Raw genomic sequence first — 23,912 nt, forward strand, 5'->3', positions numbered from 1 at the left:
GCATTTTGGTGAGAAGTTTCGCTGTGCCCACTCAGCATGAATTGTTGCAGCATGAGACGCGAATGCCTGTCAAGCTGGTAGGGCCTAAGCGACCTGAGACGCATATTGTTGTTTTTCAATTGTGTAGTGTTTTAAGATCGCGACAGGAAATGCACATAAAACTGAGCTGGTGGGTAGTACGATGCTTACGATCATGCCAGAGAGATGCATGACGCTCCCTTTGCACCACCGGCAGTAGGGAAGGGCAGCATACTTGAGTTATCACCTATTAAAACCATGCAGTATGTTTCCAACGGCACTACGCCCCACACGCTTTGAAACAGATATGTGAAGATGCTTATCGCAGTAGGGTTGGCGGCGACAGCTACGAACGTGGCGTGCAGCGACCTGGGAGGTGATTTACTGGCACCCGAATAAGAACCTTGGTGCACACCAGCATTTTCACGTGAGACGTGGGCGGTGCGACCGGCTACATTTTCTCAATCGTGCATACCTCACACCTTTTCTTGTTTACATGAGATCTGGCGGCCGGAAAATGTATCATATGATCGCAGTTTGGCGATCTAGTGAATGTTGGTGCCAAAAGGTAGTGTTTTCTGTGAATGGACGAAACGATAAAAAGTAAATGGATCTGTATGTGTTCTTTTGTGTTCTCAGTCATGAACGTTGTCACCGGTAAATAGTATGTAACAGGATGGTATCGAAGTTCAACTGTAATTGTTCATTGCTTCTTTAATTATTTGTGCTCTTTTGAACAAACTGTTGAGGATGTCAGCAGACACAACCGCAGGAAATAGCAGCCTTAATATCGATGCTTCTCAAACATTTAGGCCTCTTGGCTGCACTAAGCGGGAACTACAGATGGCATCAGAACATGTGATACTAAAGATTGCTGACTTGAAAGATTATTTTTTTTTTTCCTGTCTTGTATGTGATATGACCCCAGGCATTACAAGCAGTCGGAAAGTTTTTACTTTCACGTAAGAATATCCTGTAAACAGTGTAAAAAAACCTAAAAAAAAAGAATTTATTGTTGTTCTGTTTAACCAAAGTAATGTGTCAAGTGCTATTTCAATTTTTTTTTTCAGTGCACCTACAGCAGTATCCATTTATAGTATAATATGAAGCGACAATGAAAGGTTGAGAGTCCATATGCAATAATGCAGGATTACGGCAGTCTGTCTCTGACAGAACCACTATCATTTTAAGTGAACATGCTTCTATATTTAAGAAAAACTGTAAATGTTATAGGAAAGCATTCCAAGTTGTGACTGAATGGTACCTAAGTCTTGTTTCACTTATTAGTGCTTACTATGGTTTCTAAAATTTCAAGAGAAGGAAAGTTTGAACCTGAATTGCTCAATTTGGCAGGCTACTGGACGAAAGCAGGTTCATGTCATGAGGCACATGCCATTTTGCTTTTCACTTGCACTTTGTCACAAGAACAAAGACTTGTGCTAGATTTTTCTTGTTTGATATAATGACAATTACAGCGATATTATATATCCCACACAATTAGTGAAGTTTGTGATTACAAGAGAAGATTCGAATCCATCATTGGAGGCTCATTTCATCATTTGTTCAAAAAACTTGATCAGGAGACAAATATGTGCTGTATTTGGCATCCAGAGGAACCCCCTATTGTTTGCAGGACAGGTAGCTCCTATAAGGATGGTATTCAAGTGCGTACTCACCTGTGTTTGTGGAACAAGCAAACACGAAAAGCTCAAGAGCTCACTAGAACACTTTTGTAGTGATAGTGCATTGGCAGTGATACATTTATTTACCTACGAAAAATGTGTACAGCTCGTAAAACAGGCCTGAGGCCAGGATGTAAACAATGCAAACACTCTTGAAACACTGAATGTCAGCATAAGCTGGCAAGAATAAGATTTCTTACATCTTGTAAATAAACGAAGCAAGAAAAGATTGTGGTAATGTTACATAGAATTCAAATGCATTGCCTGAAATACCAAAAAAATGAAACAGCTACATGAGATAACATAACACGGGAAGTCTTATGTTACCAAAAGGTGGTAGACCTGACCGTGAACACATTGTTTGTATTGCTTATTGTGCAAGTACATGTAATGCATGCTTTCTAGTGTGACCTTGTTGTACAGCATGGACAATGAAGTAGTGGATGGTTGACAAGGTTGAAACTTAGCAAAATAAAACTCACACTGGCACATTCTTTGTTACAGTATGTGACCATATTAGACATAATTTGCTGCACATATGTGGATGTGCTGTGTTAGAGCAGGAATTCAAGAACATTGAGAACTCTGTGGCTCTGTCAGAATCAAATTTCATGGAGGCTGGCTGGAGGGCATAAATCGCTCAGATGGTTTCAACCTATTGTGTCACAGCAACATATTGTTCAGCAGCACCTAGTGTAATGAAAATGCAGTCTCGTTGTTTGCAGCCACCATAACTCGGTATACTTTATGTGCTTTTGCACAAAACATCTGCCTAGGAACGCATGGCTTTCATTTCATGCGTACAATGAGAAGCTTTGGCACATGAAGGTGAAACATTTAAATTTGAGAAAAGCCCATGAAAAGCAATTCCAGGCACAGTTTATTAAATAACCTAACATCATTGTTCCGCTAAGTGGCACATATCTGTCGCAATGGAAGGTTTTCTAGTGTTAGTGTGGTGGTTCAGACTTTTGAATGCATGCACGATGATTTGCAGTCAGTTTTGATGAAGTGTACATATGCGCAATGCAGCCCTCGTTTAGTGCGAAATGAAGGCACATAAAGGCGTGAACGCACTGCGATGGTAGAAGGTGGGTGGTGGGGTTTAGCTGAGCTCGTTGGGCGGATAGCCAGGGTAGCCGCCGGGGTATCCGTCATACTCGCGCTCCCGTGGCCCCGACCCCTGCTGCCGGTAGTAGGAGGCGTAGCTGCGGCCCCACACGGCCAGCACAAAGGACTCGATCTGGCTTTCATCTTCGCCCCGCACGATGCGGAAGTAGCCGTTCTCGCCCCAGGCATGGCCCCAAGAGTTGGCGCAGAGCTGTGCACCGACGGAGCCATGATTAGAAGGTACCGTTTTTGTGCTATCTCGATCGCACTTGATTAGCATGAACCAGCAGAAGCGTGGTTTTCAGTACGGCTATAGAGACGCGCCTAACGGCAGCGATGACCATGTCTTCTTCATGCTGTACCTATTGTCATAGCGCAAGTGCAGTACTCTGTACTACACTAGTGCAGAAGTCTATTGCGAACTGTTTAGGCGTCTCCGATAATAGTCGTCTTTATTCTATGTGGCGTTTTCCACATTTGCCAAACATCAGGAGTTGGCAGTGACACGGCTGCCCAGAGTCCGTATTTTGTAACGAAGCCATAGATGGAAAGAAAGAAAGACAATGAAATTGGTTTTTAGAAATTGCTGCCCTTGGTTCCGAACCATAGTTATATTCCTCCAATTCTGCTTAAGTCTCATCACCCAGTGGTGTGATAGCGAGAGTGGCGATAGCGAAAACGTGGTGTCGTGCAAGCCATTGACAAAGGGCACAAAAAATAAAAAGGAAAGAAAAAAATTTTAAAAATTAAATAAAAATACGGTCCCTGCCTGTTCTCGTTATTCTGATGGGTTATTCTGACACTGCAGCATGGCAGCATGAAATAAGAAACTAAGCGTGATACAGAAGAGCCACTTACCCAGTACTTGACTGGCCGGTAGTGAGACCTGTCGACACCCCATCTGAAACATGAAAGCAGCCACAATGTTTGCTGTCGCACATTCAAAGGTCTCGAGGGCCCGTGGAAAAAGCAGTAATTAGGATGTGACACCACGAGCCCTTTATTTTGGGAAGAGAGGGGGTAGTTTTGAAACCTTATAAGGAGCAGCTGTACACGAGCTTTCAGGGACACTGCATAGCGCAAAGCTCCGGACAAATTTTGGACGCCTGGGCTTCATTTAACCCTATGTTGCTCTAACGCAGTGCCACATCGAGGAAAGTTAGAACAACTTCTTCACCTTTATTCCTGGTCATGGAAAGTACATTTGTGCAATAAAAGCAATGAAATGTTATTGAAAGTATAACATAATTAGTACAGTAATTAGTAATTGGTTTTCTAAACTATCCACAACAGAAAAGTTGCTCCAGCATATCAAGAATGCTACTTGTACAATGTGTCCCACATAACTTACGGCAAAATTTTTAAAATATGCAAGTGCTGCGTAGCTGGACAGAACCAAGGTAATGTTTGCCATCACCTGGAGCAAGTCGGACAATTTTTCGTATGTCACCTAATTACATAATTATTATTAAATAATCAATTGCTTGATATTCAGAGCGAAATTTGGAGGACGCTCGAGCCTCACCTTTAAGAGTGAAACGCGAAAGCATTCGAAGATCCCCAACTGCATCTCGGACTTCCTGGCAACAGCAGCTTATGTAACCAAGCAATGTTTACTGGGAAACGCTGGCGGTGAACGTTGTGCACAAAGGCGTGCTTTCTGATAGAAACACGGCCTCTTGCATGGGCCGATCTTCTGTTATTGTTTCACACTTATAGTATTTCACTCTGAGAAGATTTAACATAGAAAGCATGCACTGTCAGTGTTTTGTTTCATGGCATTTGTTTGTGGGTTGTCATTCTCAAAATTCTGAGGAATAACTTTGTAAAAAATGGAAGACAAGGCCTGAGCAACTTTAGTGATAGAACTTTAGTGCCGTACAAAATATACAAGGCAATGTTCACTTGCAGGACAGCGGATGCTGGACGCCGACACTGGGTTTTCTGCGACACGAGGCCCTTGACAAGCTCTCGTGTTAAAAGTGTCAATGATAAAGTCACAGATCGTTTTGAAAAACTTATGACCCAGCTTTCTGTTGCTCATTATGTGTTACATAGAAGTTCCTAAGCCTGAAAGAAAGCTCACAAAATACAAAGAAGTGCCGCGCAACCTAGTTGCGTGGCGCTTTCGGCAGTCGAGAGGCCCATAGTTTTTGCCACACTGCACCGAGTTGGTGAGACGGAGTGGTATGCTTTGCATATACGCTTGATAGCAGCCCACATGGTCTTAGATTATAATTGTTTTCAAAGCATGGGCGCAGAGGTGTATACTGACCCAAGAATGCGAACTGAATGCCATCCGCTCCTACGGAACTCGGGTGGCAGGGACTCGGAGATGCGCGTGTGCTTGTAGACTCCCGAGCGGTACAGGAAGAGGTCCTCCTTCACCAGGATCAGTGCTGCAAACACATGAAGAGTCGGAAAGGAGTCACCTCATCAGAGATTGGCAAAAGGGAGTACTGGCAACTCCTTTGGGCGGTACATTCTAATAACTGTTTGCACACTTTGAGGCGTTTAGTTGTCCTGCAACAATCATTGTTATCTATTTTGTGTGCATTTCTTTCCTTTAACGCTGCGCACCGGCTACTTCCAGGTCACGAACGGCAAGCTTGTAATCAGGATGACGTAGCGTTCTTGACAGGAAACTAGTGAGCACAGAGTTCTAAGAAAGGAAGTGGATGTTTGCTGATTGGTTTTGAATGGAGAACAATTGTTTACACGGCACAAATGGCCTTCCAGCTGCTCCTAGCCCACATCAGTGGGCAAGTTGAAGTTATCATCCCATCACTTAATTCGACAGTTGGATGAAAGCCTTTCAGTATTTTTCGAGATTCAGCCATCCTGAGTAATAGTTATCACAAGCGCCATCTGGAAAAAAAGGCACAAAAAGTGAAATAAATCATGCCACTAGTGCAATACAAGATGAGTTCAGTCTTTTTCATTTGCGAAAAAAAAAGAAGTTATATTGTTATGATGAACGTACAGGGCAACCTGAGAAAAAGATTGAACAAGTAAATTCTTCTTTGGGGTCTCGACACTGGGTTTTAGCCATGGGGACGTGTTCGACTCTGTGTTTGAATCTCTTCAAGTGACAAAACATATATCGTGCTAATTCTTACTTTCCTTACTATTCCTATTGTAAACTTTTCTACATTCCTTCTGTTGTACATGGTTCAGTGAATCTTTTTATTTATATTAAAATATAATGAGCCATTCAGCTGTCTCACTTCTCGATTACACACTACTTTTTCATTCACAGTTTTACCTTTTCAAGTTAATCTTTCTGAAGTCGTAAACTGGGCATACAACCACCTCATTCGTGGCCCATCATCCAGAGTGGGTATGAGCCAGTGTGTTTCGAATGTACTTCATTATCATAAAACGAAGTCTTCGGAAGGACTGTCGACTGTTTTTTCTCGTTACAATATGTACGATGTTTATTGTATTGTTTTTACAGTTTTTACATACATAGTACTGTATATGTATTGTACAATATTGTTTCAATATTTATGTTCCAATAACGTGCAGTACAAATCGATTTCCTGCCTATGGTCACTTCTGTTCATTAGTGTTTCAACAGCATATGTGTGATATGTAATTAAAAATAATCTGTGCAGTGATTGTTTTCGTTTGGACAAGAGAATGCGATTATTTCCTGCACGACCTTCAGTAGGAGCTCACATAGCAGCTTAGTTTCTTGCTGCTTTAACACAAGTTACGCAAATAGCCTTATTAATGTGTGCTGTAATACCAGACTCGAAACCCAGGCCATAGTCTCTGGGACTGGTTCGCAGTGCTTGGCTAGGTTAACTTGCTTTCAAAGAAACTGCCAGAGCATCTTCGTTTGAGTGCAAAAAATTTTATGGGCATTCTGCACCACGACAGTTATTGCTCAAAAAATATAAAACCACAGCTTGTGCTGCAAAAGTAAAGACAAACACTTTCTGCATGGTTAGTGACGTTACCCGACTGCTTTTTTGCACAGCATGGGAATGACCCGTCTAGCACTACTCTGCAAAATTTGCAGCAATATTCTTTGATGTAGCATATCTTAAAAAAGTTAAAGACGTGCACGTGCAATACAGATCCCAGGGTCTGCGTTTATAAAGCTTTCAGTTGGTAAGCGCCATCTTTCATTGGCTGGCTACTTTCAGTAACATGTCCAACCATGACCGCTCAATGAAAACTCGCTGGGTGCATTTCCATAGAGTATGCAGGTATGCACTGGGTTTGTGGGCACTCACTAGGTACCCTTGTATGTTTTCATCGAGCAGACAGGGTCTAATGCGATGCTTGGCCAACATCTTCATTTATGAGTAGTTCTATTGTAAGAACACAACTTCCTTGTGAATACTGGTTCTGCTTCTTTGATAAAGGCTTGCTTACCTTGGACAGGACCGTTGGCGTAGATCTCCTGCATAATGTCTTCCTCCTGTAAGAACCACAAGGATGAATGTTACTGCCGCGATACTGAATCACGTGAAATAATGTCTCTTTTGTACTCAATTTTCACGTATGCATTTGTGTTTATTGTCGATGTACTGAATATTAGGAGCACTCGAGGACACAAAGACGATCATGAAGTGCTTTGTGCGCTTCTGCGCAGCCCAAGAGTTGGTTTGCCCTCAGAATATTGGTACAGATAAAGCTTAATTCAATGGGTTAGCATACAGCAAGTATGTTTTGTGAAGTGGCAGGTGTTCGTGCGCTTAGTTTCTCTGTTAAGAGCGTGTGCAGCAGCTGAGCTTCAGAACTTGAGCTTTCTTGAAACTTAAGATGTGTAAGTCTAGTATATGCATGTTGCTTTTTGGAACACTTTTACACTCCAATCCAGGTTGGCCATTTTCAATTTTTGATTGGTAATCCTACTAGTATTACAATTATTAAATATTCTCCAAGTGGGACATCAGTGCATTAAATCCAGACAGGAAATAAAGCTCAACCTGCATTTTGCAACATTGATATACATGTAGATATAGAAGAGCAGCTTTTGTTGTCCTATTTTGTACACAATCCAAATCTTTTGCACTAGCATTTTCTTAACTGCGATTAGTTTCACGACATCGTGTAATAATGAACAAGACTACTCCTAATAGTGTTAAAACTTGTCAGTCAGATGTAGAGCTGCGATTCTGTGTGTCAAAATTTTCCTATCTCTTTTAATGTGATTAGCATTCTTAGGGTACTCCACGCACTTTCAAGTGATTTCATTTCTGCCCGTCTATTAGATCTCCGATTGTTTTACCGCCAACTTGAGTAGCTGGGTAGTCCATGGTCTAATGGGTAGAGCATTGGACTGCCATGCGAACTGTTGTGCCAACTTGACTTACTGGTTACATGCCACTGGGTATGTGTGCTCTTCAATAAGCTTCCTTGCTACCAACTTGGGTGACTGATTATGTGCCGCTCGGTATGTGGTGCTCTTCCAGATGAACCATGTCTGAAGGGTAGTGCTATGACTGACACGGAACAAAAAAAAAAGACTATACCAACTCGCCCAGTTTGCTATTCTTCAATTAACTTCTTAGATGCCAATTTGGGTCACTTGGTATGTTCCACAGGGCATGTGCCGCTCTTCAGTGATAAAAGAGAATTAAAATTTTCTCTGGTGCTGGGTGGAATCAAATCCGCGTCATATATATCGACACTACCAATATTACGTGACACTGCTAATATCATAATATTGTCGCTACCGTGTGACAAGGTTCAGACAAAGTTGTCTTAATATACACACGGGCACACTTCGCAGCCGCGCCGCTAGATGGCGCAGCACGCCAAGCTGGAAACGTGAGAGAGTAACCCGGCTGCATACACACCACATACGTGACGTGTGTCTGCAGTGTCAGTACAGTGCCGCCACACTCTTTCAATGCTAAATGCATCAACGTCGCCATTCGTTATAAGTTCTGTCGGAATTTTTCTCATTATCGTGTACTTCACGAGCGTCGCATATTCCCTTGTGTTTTGAATGTGCATCCTGGAATTATGCATCGTGGCGGTGTAAGCTTTTGAAACAAAGAAGCTTCCCCATTTCAATACAACATAGTGTGGCTCGACTGAAGAGAGCACATGCATGTGGCAGAAGTAAACTTGCCTAGTGACAAACCTGGAAGCACACCGCTAAGTAGCAGGTAAATTTTATTAGGTGGTGCTGGCCCCTTTCTAAGCTTGCGCAGTTAATCGGACCAATTTTATTGACACCCGCAGCCGGAGGGGCCCTGTATAAGCTCCGCCCCCAAGTTCGGGCAGCGCCCTCTCGTATTCCCGTTAACAATTGGCCACAATGTTTATCCATAACGCGTCTGTACCCACAGTGTTTGTACCATTTCAGGCACATCGCAGAAGACTTGCAAGGGGGTTGGGGCACTCACGTTAGCGGGCACCCTGTAAGGCGGAGTGGAGAAGTACTTCTGGTCCGTCCTTCCCGTGGGGCACTGTGCGTCTTCGGTAGGGATGCGTCGCCGGGGGATGCGGCAGGTGGCGCTGGCATTGTTCTGTGCGCCTTCGTACGGGTAGCACTCCTCGGCTACGCCACTGCGTGAAGGGAACGGCCACACAGTTGTCACGCGGCAGAATTATAATTCTCAGTGCGCCGTCGCGCTACTTAGTAGGTGCAAACGGCTCTTGCTGCTGTTGATCCCAGTTCCCAACTATCGCTCGAACAACAAGACAAAATTCTCAATCCATTGATTGATTGATTGATTGATTGATTGATTGATTGATTGATTGATTGGATTTAACATTCTTGAACGACACAGATGCACCATAGAGGGCACTGGATTCATTTTTTTTTTACCACTTTGAGTTCTTTAACATGCTTTCAAATCAGCTTGTGTAATACAGGGTGGGTCCGCTATGTCGTATCTTATGCAGGTGACAGCATGATGCGACATCTAACATTGTGCATTGCACGCTTTCGCCCATGCACCCCAGTTCTGGTATGGGCATTGTACAGCACGATACCGAGCACGGAATTTTTCCCTATATTCTGGATCTGTAGGCTCGCTCCAGAGCAAAAGCTGGGTACGCTTCTGAAGCACACGAGGTGATGGCTGCAATTGCAGGCCGTTGGCGCCACGTACGCGGACGAGCGGAGTCCTGATTTAGAATTCTAGGGTTTTCCGAGCCAAAACCATGCTGAGGCACGCCAAATTTGGGGGAGGGGAAGTTGCGTATATTTTTTTACCTCTTGGAGTCCTTTGACGTGCACCCAATGCACGGCACATAAGCGTTCTTGTATTTCGCCTCCATTGAAATGCGGCCGCCGCAGCCGCTAAGCCACCGCGGTGGGCGAGCCCTGGTTTGATCAGAGTTTGTAAGGTTTCGTTAAATCTGTTACAAATTAGCGGGCTATTATAGCTATGCCAAAAATGTTCCCAAAGTATGCCGTCGGCAGATCTGCATCTGCCGACAAGTATCCGTGCCTGAAAAGCGTGGAGCAAGAGGTCAAGAAAGTTGGCAACTGACTACAGGATAATTGAAAATGTAAATAGTTAACCAGGGGATGTATTCTCAGACGATGGCTTTCGGCGATATCACTTTCTGTGTGCGCTGATTGACTGGTTGAGCAAAACTGGATGGACCGATTGGCTGGTTGAGCACTACGCCACGCGAAGGCGATAGTATCGCCGAAAGTCATCGCCCGAGAATACGTCGCGAGGAGTCATTACAAAGAAAGTGAGACACACAGAGACAGTGATTTGGATGCAAAGAATGGAAACAAAAAAGGGCCATAGAGATCTACAAGAATGGACAAAAATACACTGGAGCAAGTACTCGAAACAATATGGGGCATGTGTATGGTGCAGCAAAAATCGGGAGACCACTCGGCGGATCCTAATGGAATGCCAAGGGATTCACTCACTGATGCCCATAGGTAACTGACACATCCCAGAAACGCTTGGATTTAAAGTGGATGAAAGCATCACCCGGTCAGCAGTCGAGATAAGGAAGAAACGTTTAGAGTATTGGTGGGGGAAAAAAACAGGTAAGACTGGATCTGTTACAGGCAAGGCTGATAGGGAAGTTTCGAGGAAAAAAGTAAAGCCAGTTCCACGCAGTGAAAGCTGTAGCGAAGCTGGTGGTCGTTTTCTCAAGTTCGAACTCGTGTTTAGCGCAATTTTCGTGCAAATCTTTTGTCTCGTTGTCTTCGTTTTGCTAGATTCGAGCTTCGGTTCCGGGTTGCGCACGCTCTTCAGTTGCGTGAAGTTGTGATCACACCACAGTCTATCGTACGTACACCTTGCAGCTGTGGCCGCACTCACGGTCGAGGAATTCTCTCGTGTGGTGTCTTCGGCGCCCTTCGCAAGAGGAATCTCACTGGGTCGGCGCCTCGGCTTGGCCTCCTACTCTCGAAGTTGGGGATTAGCTTGCCTCTGCTGGCGCCTAGCCTGCGGTTCCCGTTATCGATCCTCGGCGATAGTGGCTTCCCTCCGCTGGCGCTTTGCTTGCGCTTCTCGCTCTCGACGCTCTGGATTTGCGCGACGTCGGCGCTGCCGCTCGCGCCGAGTAGAATACATGGGGCGAAAGGGCGCGCGCCGGCGAAACACCTGCTCCTATACCCCTCTCCGCCCGCGGTGCGTGCTCTGCCCCCCTGCATTTCACCGGGCGACGGAGGGCGAAGGCTCGACATAGAACAGCTCCGCTGTTAAAACAAGATTACGAATGTGTATACAAAAATAATTGGACTTCTAGGAACGCTATGGTGTCGAAACTGCAAAGGCGAAAAGAAACATTCTATAGGCTGAAAATGTCTGAGGAACAAAACTATAGATATCTCGTTTTTCTAAATTTCTTTTACCGAGAAAGAAGCGTAGATTTCTGGGTAACAGTAAAAAAAAGGGCTGTGGCTTAGCTAAGGTTAAGCCCAGGATGCGAAGCATACTAGCTTTTATTTTAGTTGTTGAACCACTGTTTAGCCTGGTAAACTGCTGTTGCTTGGCTATATTTGGTTCGGCTAGTAGAAGAAACAACTCGTGCGTTACTCTGCTTCGCCTTCAAGAGTGGAACGCGACAGCGTTCCCGTCGACCCGCCAAGGGGTGTAACACAATGGGCTACGGCGCAGCGACTACGCGCCCCGCATTGGACGCGGTGAGCGTCGAGCAACGCAGCGTTCGGCGCGGCAACGAAATGTGCGCCTGAGCAAGCGACGCACGCCTGAGCCTTAGAAACAGCTCGTTTCTAAGGCAACACCGCATTCACTAGAGGCGCTTTTGTACCGCTTTGAAGCATAGTACTCGTGGCTCAGTGGTAGCGTCTCCGTCTCACACTCCGGAGACCCTGGTTCGATTCCCACCCAGCCCATCTTGCAAGTGTTGAGCCAAAGCCACCTAGAAACAAGCGCAGCTGCTTATATACCGCCGCGACGCCGCGAGCGACGGCGTGAGTTGGAGCCCCGTTTCTCCTCTGTCGTGACGTCACGGTGTCACGTGGTATTGAAGGCGACACCGCCGTGCCTGAGGAGCTGGGTTGAGCTCTAGTAATATGCTTCGCATAAAACTCTGGTTTTTCAAGTGATGCTGTTTCTACAGAACGAGGCATAGAATTGCAAGTAGCTGCCCTTATCCTGTAATATAGGGCTTTGAGAAGATATTCTGAAAAATTAAATTGAACTTCATTTTTCAAATGATAGTTTTCATAAGGTAACCAACTCATTTGCTTAACGGGACATGTGTACATTTTTTTCTATTTGCGCTAAAGTGATAGAATTTACATGTTCTGACGACAAGAAGACAAAGCGTCCTGCCAAATTTAGTTAAAATTGACATGTCAGTTAAAAAGTTGAAGCTTTCTTTAAGTAGTACTCAACGACTACACAGGGAGAGGCGACAGGTTACCTTTCATCCTTGTATTCCCCCCCTTCCCCCGTAAGAGGACAAAACCCTTAGCGTCTCAGAGTTGCAATGGCAAAATTCCTAGTTGCATACACGTGAGGGTAATGCACGTAGGGCCTTTTAGGCACGGACTATCGTCGAGACGAAGAAAAGCACTAAAGTTTGCTTTGCCGCATAAAGACAGCTATTGCGGTAAAGTAACCTTTAAAGAATGTTTTGTGTTCAAAAACGTGCATAACCATGTCAATGTTGGAAAGTACAAGGCTATTTCTCGCAAAACTGTAAAGTGCGTCGCTGAACGCCTTGGATAAAGCTAATGGCTTTCATTGGAACTTTACTGTCGCTGTTAGGAAGTTGCTTATTTAGCCAAATTAGCTGATCCGAGTCTTTTTTTTTTTTTTCTAGGCTCAGCCTGGCTCACAGTTTCTCATAGTCGTGATGTAATCCAACAAGAAAAACGAGGTACACAGTGAGCGCACCGTGCCGCATTCGAAAATAGTCAATTATCTGATGTTTCGAACCGAGAATGTATGCGTATCTGGGAAAAAGGACTTTCCTTTTTAAACATCGTAGTACATCGATGCTTCCTGTGAGGACGCGGCAGAAGACCCGCCGTGGTGGCCTAGCGGCTATGACGTTGGCCTGCTAAGCACGATGTCGCGTGTTCGCGATTCCTGGCCATGGCTAGCGGATTTTGATGAGGGCTCTCGTGTATTGTGTATTGGGCGCGAACCCTAAATGGTCTAAACTAATCTGGAGTCTCCCACTACGGCGTGCCTCGTAATGAAAGCGCACTTTTTTTTTTACACGTAAAATCCCAGAATTTCATTTTTCAGCTCGGCAGAAGATTAAAGGATTCTATGTTCCCTTGGAGAGGGGCATACAATTTGTGTAAAAATCCAGAGTCCTTGACCGTTGCTTTTGAATGTTGGGTTGCAGTATTTTCTAAAATATATTTGTTATTCTACAGCGCATTAAAAAAGAAGAACTTGAAATCAATCCAGTCAGCATCTGGGGGCGCTACCGCGCTGTCATGCGCGGTACGGTAAATTGTTCGGGGTCATGCATTCCGCCCAGACTCCGAGAGTGTTGGCGTCTGCGCACGCATTTCGGAGGCACAAAGGACGAAGACGGGCGTAGTCAGACGTTGCGTTGTCCTCGAGAACACGCGGTATCCAGTGTGAGACTATGCTTCGCCGTCACAGCGAACGAGTTTCCAGCTGGATAACTCGCTGAAATCCGCACCGCCTCCTCCCCCTCTCCATCCATTTTTTTTAAGTGAAGCTTTCTTTTAGATGATGTACCGTAATTGTGTGGCAGCTGCCTGGCACATCTCGATCGCCGCGCACGCAGCCCAACGCGCTCACGCGGAAGTCTCCGCGCCTCGCGTGCATGGTGTCTCTCGAATACAGAGCACCCAACGCAAACTGTGCATACATCGCGCGAAACGATAACTAAAACGCAATATACACGAGCATCAACGTAGCAATCGTTCCAAGCAGCTCGCTCACGTGCAACTGTTTGCGGGTTAATCTATAGAAGGATCGACGTTTGGGTGAGTTGGTACTGCTTGAACATATTGAAGGGGCAGCGCAATATTACGAAGACAGAAGGCAGGAACTGTGTCAGCGCTGTCCTTTTTGTTCCTGCCTTCTGTCTTCGTCATATTGCGCTGCCCCTTCAAGAAGTTAATCTATAATTAAGGTGGTGAGACAAGACCACCAAGGTTGCCAGTTACCTAAGCATACCTCCGAAGAAGAGCTGAAAGCCGAAAGAGAACGCGTCAGCGCGGTGCAGCAAACAACGGAGCCCCGCGCAAACTCCTCAAAAGCTTCGCGTTCTCGAGGCGTCCGACGCAGGCGTCAGACCCGTTCGCATTTTCTTTCTTCACACGGGGTTTATATGTGGTAGAACGCTAAGTGGCGTCCGAGGTAACTGTGAGTTTCACGGTCTTTGCAACTTGGGGAGTATCGGAATCACGCACCCATAGTTGACGAGGAACCTCCAGCCGCGGTCAGCGTGTCCACCTTGACAGACGACTCTGCGTCCCCCGTTGAGGCAAGACATCAGGTCCTGCGGGGACACTTCCACCTTGTCCACGCCTCGGGACTGGATCGACAGCCGATCGGAAGCCACAGCTGCGAAATCGCACAAACGAATCTGGTGTGAAAAAAATGGCCTCGATAATTCATTGAAGCGATAGACCTGACACGAAAACGAGACGGAGCGCCGACTAGCCCGGTCAGATAAATCAAACTTCGATTGCGCGCGCAAACTTTGTTCAAGAGAAAATTACGATATAAGTATAGTGCTTTCAACCGCGACTAATCTACGCAGCTGAAAGTTGGAGGGTAACAGAAGCTTCAGGCTAATATGAAGATCGCCCAGGATGCAAGTAAATTATTTATGAAGATGTATGTATGATGTATGATGATGAAGAAGGGAAATGAAAGTGGACTAAAAGATAACATAATACCGATAACGTCAATTTCAGCCGTAGCTAATTTCCTCGACGCTTTCCTTGGCTTCATTGTCTGCTGGCTGTGAGTGAGTGAGTGAGTGAGTGAAGAAACTTTTATTGCAGGTCCGGCGAGGACGCGAACTCGTCGCGCACCTGGCTAGTCCCACGTCGGGACCGGCAGGTCTAGCCCACCGGCCCGGTCGCGGGCACGCCGGACAGCCAGGATTTGTTTTTCTAGAGCGGGGCTACGCAGAAGCGAGTCCCACTCCTCCTTGATGAACTTGGGGTATGTCGACCCGCACTCCCACAGCATGTGCGCTAGAGTGGAGGTCTGCCCGCAGGAGGGGCAGGCGTCGTCGCGATACACGTCCGGGTAAGCCTCGTGAAGAACGGACAGACACGGACACGTACTGGTCTGCAGAAGCCTAAGCGAAACGGCTTGCGCCCTATTCAGCTTGGGGTGAGGGGGTGGAAAGACCCTTCTAGACATGTAGAAGAATTTAATAATCTCGTTGTGAGTAGCGGGAGCGTCCCTGTGGCCGTAGGGAGGAGGGGAGTCGGGAGGGGAGGGGAGGGGAGGAGGGGGCTGGCTGTATGTGGTCGTGCGTGTATATACATATATATATATATATATATATATATATGTGTGTGTGTGTGTGTGTGTGTGTGTGTGTGTGTGTGTGTGTGTGTGTGTGTGTGTGTGTGTGTGTGTGTGTGTGTGTGTGTCTTTTTTTGTGTGTGTTCCTGTGCCGGTAACCTAAGCGTGTTTGAACAGCTGAAGTGAAATGTTGTACAATGGGAGACAGAGAAGGGCGTCGCTGAACGGCTTGATATGTAGTAGTGCACGCGAAAAACAAACAAAAAAAGAAATATACGCAGCATATGCGCCTGCCATCGGTCACACAAAGTGGGCCTTATCCATGTACCGTCTAGCAGGGCAATGCAGGATGCTGAGGAGTCGAGATTACGAGCGAGAAGTTGAGTCTGGTATGTTACGTTATGTGTAGAGTCGAAAACCGTCGCTCTAACTATAGTAACAAAACTATGTCCCGAAAAAAAAGAAAGCTGTCTAGGATGGGTAGCAGAGGAGTGCGATTAGACTATTCTCGGGCATATAGTGAGGGGTCCTTGCACCAGGAACACATAGCCTTTTGTTCCAATCTCCTCTCGAATTTTCGAGGGATATCGAGGTTTATTCACTAGCTTATTCACTGAACGGCTAGAGTTCACTGTAATTGGAGAATGCTGTTGGAGGAGGGGGGGGGGGGGGTGCGGGATTTCGGGTTGCGCCGAGTACAATAACAGGCGCCGACGATGACCGTACCTGCAGTGGAGAACGCCCAGGAGGAGGCGCAGTCCCCTTGGTCCCTCACCCCGTGAACCAGGCCCGCCCAGCGGATGCGGGCGTCGAACTCCTCGGGCAGCAGCTCGCGCTTCTTCAGGTGCAGCTCGCTCATCTCCACAGTCTGCCGGTGAGGGAGGAGAGAGAGAGGGGCGCACATCCTCGTCACAACCAGAAGACCAGCTCAAGAGACGTATAGTTCGATTACACTTGTAACTGGTACGTTGTGAGCGTGAACCTCCTCCCCCGTCTATAGTGCTTGTTTAAATGCTAGCTGGTTAGATTGAGGAAGGCAGCGCGTGCCCCTGTAGGCGGAGAAAGCGAGCCGTCTTCTAGTCGCGGTATACTTGCCCTAGAAGCCACTTTTTCCTTTGCTGAAGCACAGAGATGCAGTTGTATATCATCGCGCGGCAGGTTGGCGTGTCGGTGCTACTTTCTGGATTTTTTTATGGCAACTCGGATGGCTCTCGGAGCGCGCTATGCGGGTGCCTTTCGTCGTCTGTGGCGACACAGTGATCTATAGACCAAACTAACGCCAATTATCACCAAAGCTAGCTTACGGCATAAATACGCATGGACCACTTCCACAGAGAAAAAGCGAGAGAGAACGCTCTTTAATGAAACGCAGAGGATACTGCCGGCAGGCGCAAAGCCGACTACATGCTACGCTGCACGGGGAAGGAGATGAGGGATTTAAAGACCCTAAGAGAAGGGGGCGGGGGGGGGGAACAAATAAAAAATGAAAAGGTGCGAGAGAGATGGACTTGGTATTTAGATGTGAAATTATGTTCAGTATGCTGCATTCAAAATGAAGGCTTCGTGAAAATTAAGTTTGGTCATTCTAGTCTCTATATGCAGAGTTTCCTCGAGCTGATCAGTTTCGTTTTATTGAAAGATCAAGCAAGCCAATATATCGAAGATAAGCAAAACCACACGCTGCATGCGTCCGAATTTACATCTGGGCCGAATATCTTACGTAATAGATTCGAAGTTAATCTTGATAAATAGTTCGACGTCACGTGCAAGTAAATGTTCAAGCGGTCGCACAAGCTAATACAGACGTTCAAGCCAGGGCTGCCGCCAGGTGGGAAAGAAATGAACTCGAGCATTTGGCACGGACAGACTACGCGTTGCCATCAAAGCAATTCTGGCAAGGAACAAGGCGCGAAAGCCAGCGCGTGACGTCACTCATCTTTTCATGACTCTGTGCGGGCAGTGTAATGTTGTATTCGTCACTGCTCCTCGTTCTCCCGCCCCGCTCATCGGTTCACGTGACAGACAAAATAAGTAGGTGACCCGGCCGCGGTGGCCCAGTGGCGCTCCCCGCACACTACGTCGCGGGTTCGACCCCGACCGCGGCGGCCGCATATCGATGGCGGCGAGATGGCCGCGCGCTCGACAGATGTAGATATTACCGCTCGCGCTACAACATGGTGATGGCTTATTTCCCACGAGTATTTTTTATTTATTGTTACCCCTAGCCTTCTTTTTTCCCTCCTCCGTGTTTTCGTAGCAGTGCCCCATGAGCGCGATGGCGATGCCAAGCCGTTCACAAAGCGAGGCTCGTGCATCAGACCTTCAGCACTGGCACCGTGGAGTGCATCAGCCACTGTTTAGTTTTCGTACCTAACAATTTAAGAGAGAGCAAGAGAGAGAGAGAAAGAAAGAAGCACTCGGACAAGATATGAGACAAAGACTGGCGCTCAACTAACGTCTTGCTCAACTAGAGGAAAGCAGAGAGGAGTTTTGCTCGAAAGGCCCTACGTGACAAGTTCTGTGCCTCTCAATAAGAGCCCGTTGAATATTGTTCCTTTTTTTTTTTTTTTAAGTATAGGTGGGAGGATTCTTACATGTGCAGATCATAAACGGGCATGCGCAGACCATAACCTTAAGTGGTTTATCGGTACTCTTGAAAAAAAAAAAAACGCTGTCTGAGCTTACCGGTCTCTCTGGTTGGTGGGTGCCGAGCCTGTAGCGGATGCCTTCGTCCAGGAGCTTGCCTTGGAAGAACGAGTAGTTTGTCGCCTTCCAGCTGCGAGAGGTCGAGAACACCCGGGTCACTTCGAGTGGTCGCGTTCGCTCTGGAAATCATGCGGCGCAAGTAACGTGCGCAAGGCGATTGTAGTTTAGAGCGCATGCGCGTACTCCTTGCCGATGCCATGGTGTAACGTGTGGCACCCGTTGACCTCTCCGCTCTTCCGCTGTGACGGTGTCCAAAACAGCCTTGAGGGTATTGTGCCGTCCGAGTCTTTAACGGCGAACATTAGGAATAGCTTGAGGGGTACGTCTCGTCAACCCAGATGTTATAGCAGAACATTTATGTCGTCGAAATAATACTCGGCGCGTCAGGCTTGTTAAATACGGACAGAAAAGAAGAAATACAGCAAAATCGCTCAACTGGCACCTAAGCCTATTTTGAAAAGAAAACGGGAGCACATATATCCATACACAAAGCAGTCAAATGATCGTGGCACTTGCGCGAAGGAACACTGGCAACCTCTTTGCAGCTAGGTATCCAAGAGATGATCAAAGAGAAAAGAAATGATCCGTGTTCTCTTGAGCACGTGCAGGGGCCATTTGATTCGTATGCGTATGAACTATATATTTCGTTTTTTTTTTTCTTTTTCAAGCAAGCTTAGTTGCGAGTTCAGCGCTTGTGGCATCTTTCTTTTCTCTGTCCATGTTTAACCTTGTCGTGCTGAGTAATAATTGCTTCAACGATGAACATCGACCAGGTAGCCCAACTAACCATTCTGCGCCATGCAGAGGATTTCTATTTCTACCACCCTCTCTCGTGTTCTTTATATATATAGGGTTGTACGGGCTTGTCACGGTAAAAAATAAAGTTACATTTTTTGTGTACTATCTCAATTAAGTCCATTAAGGACCACTACTACAAGCATAGGGCAGGTAAACGGTGGACCATCAGGATTACAGAATGGGTGCCAAGAGAAGGGAAGCGCAATCGATTACGGCAGACAATTAGGGGAGGTTGATGCAATTAGGAAATTTGCAGGCGCAAGTTGGAATCAGTTGGCGCAGGACAGGGGTAATTGGAAATCGCAAGGAGAGTCCTTCGTCCTGCAGTGGACATAAAGATAGGCTGATTGTGACGATGATGATTATGATTAAGTGTACGGGCATCTTTCGCGGCAGCGGTGGCGTAGTGAAAATTGTCGTATAACCCCACAATCCCTCCAGCCCCAACGTATCTCAGTACGTATGAGACCCACAAAAAGAATGCCTTACTTTAGAGACTCTTTAATTGCCTTAAGCTACTTGCAAGCTTTATCCCAACCGCTGACAGTTTTATTTTCAACTTCAGGACTTTCTTTGCCAACTTCTTTTTCATGCAGTGTTTGTTACGTGAAATTGATCGATAAGCCTGAGATTTAAACCTGAAACGAGCGATATGGCCGCCGGCGTTTCGGGAGACGTTGTGGCGATTCCTTTCAGGCACACGTTGCTGCGTCACAAGCATGTCGCGCAGAGCTGAAAGCGGTTTGCTGCGTGAGACGCCCAGAACAATGGGAGCTCGTGCGACGACACGCTGTAACAGTGCCGTTCCAAGTGACAGCGCTGACGCATATGACTCTCGGAGGACGGGCGGTATCGACAAGCTGTCATTAGTCAAGCGAGGCCTAATTGTTTTCTTTCGTTCGAAGTGACTTTAGTCGGCACCGGGATGCAGCAATAGACGCTGGCAACGAACGAAGTTCCCATAAGCTCACACAGGGAAGCGCACAAGCTAGCAATTGAACTTTGTTGCATTTTTTTTTTCCGAGAGTTCATGTGTCCACATCACAGCAAGGCCTCGTGACGCTCAACTGTCTGCCTTTATGCTAGAACTAGGAAATACGTTGTCTTTAGGCGACAGCAAGACAGATGCTGTACCGACACGCGTATAGGACCTTCAGTACTAATTATAGTTTTTGCCTCCCTCAATGATCTCTTGCGTGCATCTGTCGGAGCTGATTATAACACACTTTGGAGAGAAGAACTCATCCGCAGTCATTGCAATGCAGTGATAGGTGCATCGCTGTGACTGTGTATTAGGAACTCAATTCAGATTAACCGTGGCGTCAAACAGAACGCAATAAAAAGTACACGGCCAATGGCGCCACACTCGCAATTGAGTTGGGAGTAGTGCAGCTCAACTACAACTCCATTAGCAACTCAATCAGCAACTCGATTTTGTTAAGTTGTTCAACTCGGCTGCACCTCACTGCGTTCCGCTTGGCGCCTTAACCTCGGTGTGTGGATCGACAGACCTCGTATTAACGGGCATACTTTGGTCTGTCCATCTTTCGCCGCACGTACAACAAAATTATCCTGTCGCGCGCAAAACTTGAGACATCGTTTTATCTTGCGTCGCCTGCAAGCGCCCACCCTTGTCCAAGTCGGTTCGTGGTTTACTAAAAAAAAAATAAGAACGGAGGCTGCTTATGGCGTGGTTGAAATTCTCCGGCGCTTAGACGAAGTACACTGAAAGAGCGGCGCACATATACATACACGAGTGACAGCGCATTCGACTGGTTCCTATCCGCGCGGCCAACTCGGTTTGCAGCGGTGCGGAGCCTTCTGGAGATTGGAGTCAAAAGACGAAAGCCTGCCCCGGCCGAACGTGCTAGCTGCTCCGAGGGCAGTCGGAAGCAGCCAGTGATCGCGTTTCTGTATGACCCCGGTGGCCCGCTCAGGTTAAAGGCACGGGAGCGCATCCGAGCGCTCCGTGCTGGAGCGCGGCGCTCCGAATGAACCGGGTTAATGCGTTCCGAGCGCTCGATTTCCACCAAGCGAATGCAAAACGCGCCACGTAGAGCGCTCTAGAGCGCTCCAAAGCGACCAGTCGAATGTTTCGTTAGGCTCGAGGAGGCGGTGCACCGACCGTGCGAGGGCGAGCAGGTGTGGCACGGGCGAAAAAGCCGAAGGCGAAATGGGCTCACCCGAAGTTGCCCTCGTTGATCTGCCTGATCAGCTCCGGCCTGTTGATGCACACCCGGTCTTCGCACTGGAGCTGGGCGTGGCGGTCCGACACTTTGCGGCAGGTGCTGTCGAACAGGAAGAACGGCGAGCGCAAATCATGGGGGCGAGTGTAATTGAGGACGCGACTTAATTGTCGCGGGTCTCTCGAACTCGCTTATCTTTGTGAACGATTGCGCAGTGTAAGATGCCTTTTATACAACTGAAATACTTGCCTTCCCTTTTCTTTGCCCGAAATGGTTGCTTTGTCCCTCGATTACGATGCGATACGATTGTATATATAACGAGCTCGACGAGTTCAAAAGCAGTAGTTTTCAACGACCAGTGAGAGATAACACAGGTGTTATCATCATGATGTCTATATCACCTTCAATGCGGATTTCTTCAAGCGCTCTCCCATTGCGCCTGAGTTACCCAATCGGACTCGGAGTCACAGGATTGCCTGCAAATTTCATAGACTAATCGAACAATGTTGTCCTTTACCATTTTTGGGCAATTGTCCATTGAAACCCATGTCCCCCCCCCCCCCCCAAGAATCTCATCTGGTGAAAGACAAAGAAAGGTAAAAAATGAAAACGTATGTTTTCAGCCGATAGCGCAATTGAACCTAAGCTGATTCTAAATAGAGATGGGAGAGAGAGAGAAAGCTGTTTATTGAAACGGCAGAGAATTCTCCCGGCGTGTGTAATGTCGCCCACATGCTACTTGCATAGAAGAGGGATTGAAGGGCCCTGAGAGAAAGAGGGCGGAAGACAAAAAAAAAAAAAGAAACAGTTGTGAGAAAGAAAGGTAGACTTAGTATTTACACATGTTCCCTCTGTTGCATTCAAAAGGAAGGCGATGTGAAAATTACGTTTCGTCCTTCTAACGTGTATATAAAACATTTTCTAAAAGCTTGCCAAGCAGGCCAATATCTTGAAGGTAAGCAAACAGCAAGCTTAAAGCCAACCACTGCTTCGAAAGACAAGGCGTAGGACCTCGTGTGCTTCTAAGCGTTAGTGGTGCCTGACTAATTTTGTCCACTTTGTTTTCATCATCTGACTTTCTTTCATTTATATAGGCTGGGCTTTCTAACAGGATGTGCTCTATTGTTTCTGTGCCACCAAAATTGTCGCAGTATAGGGATTGGTAGATTGCCCAAGTCGGCACAAGTGACTTCACAAATGCAGCGTTCAGGCGAAGACGATGATACTGGTTTTTTTTTTTTTTTTTTTGGCACTGGGGAAGTTTAGGCGTAGTTATCGATCCCGAATTCGGGTCTATCGAGTGAAGGAATGTACGCAGGGGTACATGTTGGGTCCAGGCGCGCTTCTTTTCCACACGAGCATGACTTTTTGCCATCGCCGATGCGTCACTTTCTTTTTATAACACATGTTTACGTATTCCTTTTACTCAAGAGCCCCTGCGGGCTGTTTCATCCGTCACCTCATTTCCGTGAAGACCGCAATGTCCTGGAACCCACTGGAATGCAATGAAGTGGCCAGCAGCGATTCTAAATACTTTTTTTATGAAATTACTTTCACAGTGTTCGAGGAAAAACAGGCTTCCATTACGTTCTAACAAGGCAACATATTTTACCTCATACACCCGACAAAAAGAGTTGAAGACGGAGCTGAAATTACATTTAACAGCGTCGCTAATGAAATACACGTTTTTATGATTATATTTCAGTGAAAAACTGACACAAAATGCTCATCTAAAACCACCTTATCAGCGAGTTACCTAAAATCGCTGCTGTTCTCACTAGAATCTAAGATTCGATTTCATAATGTATAAAACAATACATTACCATGCTCTGTTTCTCTCACACCCATATGCTTTAACTTATTGGTATGGAGAACGACTGCTAAAATAAATTGCAAGGGACTAATAGCTCCCCAAAAGGTATTATTCGGGTATGTATCAAGACTGATATGAAGACATACGAACCGTGCCATTGCTTTCCGCAGATAAAATGTTATCTAAGCAATAACAATACTGATTCGGATCCATAAAGGCAACCAACATACTCAACAAAAGTAGGACGCGTGTCACGCTACCTACCATGCACGGCAGAACACACAACATGCGCGTTAAACACCAACAACACAAAACAGAAATTTCGATAGCAATATAGGAACTAAATAAATAAGTAATAAGCAATATGGCCAGACACACATATGAAAGTATTTACAGAATGGGTTAAAGAAATGTTACATTGGGGTATTTTAGCGTCATTGGTTTAGCGTTATATGTAATTTGCGATTACTGCAGTGAATCATCGAGTTACCTTGTTTCTAAGATTTTCTTGATGCATTGTTTGTTATTCCCACCTGCACGAAGCTAAGAGAAAGATTTTTTTTTCGTTTATTTTAAAAGAATATATGCTATTGCATCTAACGTTTCGAAGCACTGTGTATGAAAATTCGTTCGTATAAGTAATGATGATGATGTGTGGTATTTTGTGGCGCAAGGGCCAGGTTTGGCCAAAGAGCGCCATGACAAG

The 23,912-nt window shown here is 46.2% G+C and overlaps 1 protein-coding gene across 1 annotated transcript in view; it reads right to left on the reverse strand.

The window, feature by feature from the left end:
- Window positions 1-1,746: 1,746 nt before the first annotated feature.
- LOC126528401 (uncharacterized peptidase C1-like protein F26E4.3) overlaps window positions 1,747-23,912 on the reverse strand; it is a 48,014-nt gene continuing 25,848 nt past the window's right edge. The window contains exons 4-12 of the mRNA XM_050176293.3: window positions 21,391-21,495; window positions 18,389-18,479; window positions 16,430-16,571; window positions 14,629-14,782; window positions 9,182-9,344; window positions 7,197-7,242; window positions 5,086-5,209; window positions 3,669-3,711; window positions 1,747-3,021 (exon numbers count right to left, since the gene is read on the reverse strand). Of these exons, the coding sequence (XP_050032250.1) occupies window positions 2,806-3,021; window positions 3,669-3,711; window positions 5,086-5,209; window positions 7,197-7,242; window positions 9,182-9,344; window positions 14,629-14,782; window positions 16,430-16,571; window positions 18,389-18,479; window positions 21,391-21,495 (1,084 nt within the window). The 3' untranslated portion in view covers window positions 1,747-2,805. The remainder of the gene's footprint in view (window positions 3,022-3,668; window positions 3,712-5,085; window positions 5,210-7,196; window positions 7,243-9,181; window positions 9,345-14,628; window positions 14,783-16,429; window positions 16,572-18,388; window positions 18,480-21,390; window positions 21,496-23,912) is intronic.

This window comes from Dermacentor andersoni, chromosome 9 (assembly GCF_023375885.2).
Source record: "Dermacentor andersoni chromosome 9, qqDerAnde1_hic_scaffold, whole genome shotgun sequence".
Classification (NCBI taxonomy): Eukaryota; Metazoa; Arthropoda; class Arachnida; order Ixodida; family Ixodidae; genus Dermacentor; species Dermacentor andersoni.